Source organism: Salmo trutta, unplaced genomic scaffold (assembly GCF_901001165.1).
Source record: "Salmo trutta unplaced genomic scaffold, fSalTru1.1, whole genome shotgun sequence".
NCBI classification, from domain to species: Eukaryota; Metazoa; Chordata; class Actinopteri; order Salmoniformes; family Salmonidae; genus Salmo; species Salmo trutta.
The window spans coordinates 1-5,360 of NW_021823062.1; the positions used below are offsets into that span (position 1 = coordinate 1).

General features: G+C 52.1%; 1 protein-coding gene across 1 annotated transcript; it reads left to right on the forward strand.

Annotated features, from left to right (window-relative positions):
* The first annotated feature begins 786 nt into the window (after positions 1-786).
* Positions 787-4,501, forward strand: LOC115188648 (tRNA (cytosine(34)-C(5))-methyltransferase, mitochondrial-like). The gene is made up of 2 exons (XM_029747383.1): positions 787-918; positions 3,585-4,501. Exons 1-2 carry the CDS (start codon positions 890-892, stop codon positions 3,856-3,858), a joined length of 303 nt encoding a protein of 100 aa, XP_029603243.1. The 5' UTR covers positions 787-889; the 3' UTR covers positions 3,859-4,501.
* The last annotated feature ends 859 nt before the right edge of the window (positions 4,502-5,360 follow it).

Sequence of the window (5,360 nt, forward strand, 5' to 3'; positions counted from 1 at the left end):
TCTGTTCTCCTCTCCTCTCTGTCCTCTCCTCTCTGTTCTGTTCTCTCCTCTCTGTTCTGTTCTCTCCTCTCTGTTCTCTCCTCTCTGTTCTCCTCTCTGTTCTCCTCTCTGTTCTCTCCTCTCTGTTCTCTCCTCTCTGTTCTCTCCTCTCTGTTCTCTCCTCTCTGTTCTCTCCTCTCTGTTCTCTCCTCTCTGTTCTCTCCTCTCTGTTCTCTCCTCTCTGTTCTCTCCTCTCTGTTCTCTCCTCTCTGTCCTCCTCTCCTCTCTCCTCTCCTCTCTGTTCTGTTCTCCTCTCCTCTCTCCTCTCCTCTCTCCTCCTCTCTCTCTCCTCTCCTCTCCTCCTCTCTGTCCTCTCCTCTCTCCTCTCCTCTCCTCCTCTCTCTCCTCTCCTCTCCTCTCCTCTCCTCTCTCTGCTCTTGAAACAGTAAAGAGCTGGATGTATTGAGGGGCTGGAGACCATGAGACTGGGGATCTTTCCTGTGTTGTGTCATTAGTGTTCTTCATTGAATTAGAATATTAGTCATTTGAATAGTTCTCTCCCCATTTATCTCTGTCTGTCTCTCTGCTGCTGGTTTCATTTACTGTCTCTAGATTTAGTGGTTTTGTTGACCCCCCCACACGTTCATTCACTAATTGTCTTTCCCTCTTCTTTCTCTCTCTCACTCTCCCTCTTTTCTCTCTTTCCGTCTCTCTCTCTTCTCTCTCTTCTCCTTCCCTCTCCTCTCTCCCCCTCCCTCCCTCTCCTCTCTCCCCCTCCCTCTCCCCTCTCCTCCTCCCTCCCTCCCAGGTGCTGCTGGATGCTCCTTGTTCTAATGATCGCAGCTGGCTGTTGTCCTGTGGAACGGGAGGGGATCAGCAAGGAGCTGTGAGGCTGAGGAACAGGGCCAGGATGCCCACACTACAGACACAGCTGCTCAGGTATGAATTCATGCTTTAACATTACCAAACCAGCTCAACAATATACAGACACAGCTGCTCAGGTATGAATTCATGCTTTAACATTACCAAACCAGCTCAACAATATACAGACACAGCTGCTCAGGTATGAATTCATGCTTTAACATTACCAAACCAGCTGGGCAATATACAGACATACCTGCTCAGGTATGAATTCATGCTTTAACATTACCAAACCAGCTCAACAATATACAGACATACCTGGCTTAACGTACAGACATACCTGGCCCACGTACAGACATACCTGGCCCACGTACAGGTACACCTGGCCCACGTACAGGTACACCTGGCCTAACGTACAGACATACCTGGCCCACGTACAGACACACCTGGCCCACGTACAGATACACCTGGCCTAACGTACAGACATACCTGGCCCACGTACAGACACACCTGGCCCACGTACAGACACCTGGCCCACGTACAGACACCTGGCCCACGTACAGACATACCTGGCCCACGTACAGACATACCTGGCCTAATGTACAGACATACCTGGCCTAACGTACAGACACACCTGGCCCACGTACAGACATACCTGGCCCACGTACAGACACACCTGGCCTAACGTACAGACACCTGGCCTAACGTACAGACACACCTGGCCCACGTACAGACACACACCTGGCCCACGTACAGACACACACCTGGCCCACGTACAGACACACACCTGGCCCACGTACAGACACACCTGGCCCACGTACAGACATACCTGGCCCACGTACAGACATACCTGGCCCACGTACAGACATACCTGGCCCACGTACAGACATACCTGGCCCACGTACAGACACACCTGGCCCACGTACAGACACACCTGGCCCACGTACAGACACACCTGGCCCACGTACAGACACACACCTGGCCCACGTACAGACACACACCTGGCCCACGTACAGACACACACCTGGCCCACGTACAGACACAACACCTGGCCCACGCACACACACACACCCGGCCCACGTACAGACACACACCTGGCCCACGTACAGACACACACCTGGCCCACGTACAGACACACACCTGGCCCACGTACAGACACACACCTGGCCCACGTACAGACACACACCTGGCCCACGTACAGACACACCTGGTCCACGTACAGACACACCTGGCCCACGTACAGACACACCTGGCCCACGTACAGACACACCTGGCCTAACGTACAGACACACCTGGCCTAACGTACAGATACACCTGGCCCACGTACAGACACACACCTGGCCCACGTACAGACATACCTGGCCCACGTACAGACATACCTGGCCCACGTACAGACATACCTGGCCCACGTACAGACACACCTGGCCTAACGTACAGACACACCTGGCCCACGTACAGACACACCTGGCCCACGTACAGACATACCTGGCCTAATGTACAGACACACACCTGGCCCACGTACAGACAGACACCTGGCCCACGTACAGACATACCTGGCCCACGTACAGACAAACCTGGCCCACGTACAGACACACCTGGCCCACGTACAGATACACCTGGCCCACGTACAGATACACCTGGCCCACGTACAGACATACCTGGCCCACGTACAGACACACCTGGCCCACGTACAGACACACCTGGCCTAACGTACAGACACACACCTGGCCCACGTACAGACATACCTGGCCCACGTACAGACATACCTGGCCCACGTACAGAAACACCTGGCCTAACGTACAGACATACCTGGCCTAACGTACAGACACACCTGGCCTAACGTACAGACACACCTGGCCCACGTACAGACAGACATACCTGGCCCACGTACAGACACACCTGGCCCACGTACAGACATACCTGGCCCACGTACAGATACACCTGGCCCACGTACAGACACACCTGGCCCACGTACAGACACACACCTGGCCCACGTACAGACACACACCTGGCCCACGTACAGAAACACCTGGCCCACGTACAGACATACCTGGCCCACGTACAGACCTACACCTGGCCCACGTACAGACCTACACCTGGCCCACGTACAGACATACCTGGCCCACGTACAGACATACCTGGCCCACGTACAGACATACCTGGCCCACGTACAGACACACCTGGCCCACGTACAGACACCCCTGGCCCACGTACAGACATACCTGGCCCACGTACAGACACACCTGGCCCACATTGTCCCTTTTCCACTGTGGGGTTTTACACCAGAGTTTTGTGTTCCTACTTCTGAGGCCGGTGGTGTAAAAAAGTCCTGGGCCAGGCTTATGTTGACCTTTCACCTGAAAATCAATCCACAGCCCTCTCCTCCAGCTGCTACTGATCTGTCTGATCACATCCTGTCTGATCACATCCTGTCTGATCACATCCTGTCTCGTCACATCCTGTCTGATCACATCCTGTCTCGTCACATCCTGTCTGATCACATCCTGTCTCATAACATCCTGTCTCATCACATCCTGTCTCATAACATCCTGTCTCATCACATTCTGTCTCATCACATCCTGTCTCATCACATCCTGTCTGATCACATCCTGTCTGATCACATCCTGTCTCATCACATCCTGTCTGATCACATCCTGTCTCATCACATCCTGTCTGATCACATCCTGTCTCATCACATCCTGTCTGATCACATCCTGTCTCATCACATCCTGTCTGTTCCCCAGGTCTGCGCTGGCTGCGGTGCGTCCAGGGGGCGTGGTCGTCTACTCCACCTGCACACTGTCCCGCTCTGAGAACCAAGAAGTGGTGGAGGCGGTCCTAAACACCTGTCCAGGGGTGGAGCTTCAAGACCTGGAGGAGGAGCTAGCCCTCCCACTCCAGGAACACTTCACCTTCACCCCGTTAGGCCACACCCCCTCGTTAGGCCTCCTTGTGGTTCCACAGCAGGGTCAGACCTGGGGACCCATGTTCCTGTCGCGCATCAAGAGGATTCACTGATTGGTTGATTGACTCGCTGACTTCCTGTCACGCATCAAGAGGATTCACTGACTGGTTGGTTGACTCGCTGACTTCCTGTCACGTGTCAAGAGGATTCACTGACTGGTTGGTTGGTTGACTCGCTGACTTCCTGTCACGCATCAAGAGGATTCACTGACTGGTTGGTTGGTTGACTCGCTGACTTCCTGTCACGTGTCAAGAGGACTCACTGACTGGTTGATTGGTTGACTCGCTGACTTCCTGTCACGTGTCAAGAGGATTCACTGACTGGTTGGTTGACTCGCTGACTTCCTGTCACGCATCAAGAGGATTCACTGACTGGTTGGTTGACTCGCTGACTTCCTGTCACGCATCAAGAGGATTCACTGACTGGTTGGTTGGTTGACTCGCTGACTTCCTGTCACGTGTCAAGAGGACTCACTGACTGGTTGATTGGTTGACTCGCTGACTTCCTGTCACGTGTCAAGAGGACTCACTGACTGAGCATGTCAGACACAGAGGCTGGTCTTCAAGGATTCCACAATGCAACATGTTTTCATATGACGGCTACTGCTAACGAGCTAACTCTCTAGGACTGTGTTCCAAATGGCACTCTATATAGCACACACAGGTAGTGCACTATATAGGAAATAGGGTTCTATAAGGCCCTGGTCTATAGTAGTGCACTATCTAGGGAATAGGGTTCTATAGGGTCCTGGTCTATAGTAGTGCACTATCTAGGGAATAGGGTTCTATAGGGCCCTGGTCTAAAGTAGTGCTCTATATAGGGAATAGGGTTCTATAGGGCCCTGGTCTATAGTAGTGCACTATCTAGGGAATAGGGTTCTATAGGGCCCTGGTCTATAGTAGTGCACTATATAGGGAATAGGGTTCTATAGGGCCCTGGTCTATAGTAGTGCACTATCTAGGGAATAGGGTTCTATAGGGCTCTGGTCTAAAGTAGTGCACTATATAGGGAATAGGGTTCTATAGGGCCCTGGTCTATAGTAGTGCACTATATAGGGAATAGGGTTCTATAGGGCTCTGGTCTAAAGTAGTGCACTATATATAGGGAATAGGGTTCTATAAGGCCCTGGTCTAAAGTAGTGCACTATATAGGGAATAGGGTTCTATAGGGCCCTGGTCTAAAGTAGTGCACTATATATAGGGAATAGGGTTCTATAGGGCTCTGGTCTATAGTAGTGCACTATATAGGGAATAGGGTTCTATAGGGTCCTGGTCTAAAGTAGTGCACTATATAGGGAATAGGGTTCTATAGGGCCCTGGTCTATAGTAGTGCACTATATAGGGAATAGGGCTCTATAGGGTACTGGTCTATAGTAGTGCACTATATAGGGAATAGGGTTCTATAGGGCCCTGGTCTATAGTAGTGCACTATCTAGGGAATAGGGTTCTATAGGGCCCTGGTCTAAAGTAGTGCACTATATAGGGAATAGGGTTCTATAGGGCCCTGGTCTATAGTAGTGCACTATATAGGGAATAGGGTTCTATAGGGTACTGGT

What these genes read in the sequence shown, in the direction of transcription:
- LOC115188648 (XM_029747383.1), top strand. Translation starts at nt 890, where the DNA reads ATGCCCACACTACAGACACAGCTGCTCAG. An exon ending in CTACAGACACAGCTGCTCAG is followed by an intron (nt 919 to 3,584) that starts GTATGAATTCAT and finishes TCTGTTCCCCAG; the next exon opens with GTCTGCGCTGGCTGCGGTGC.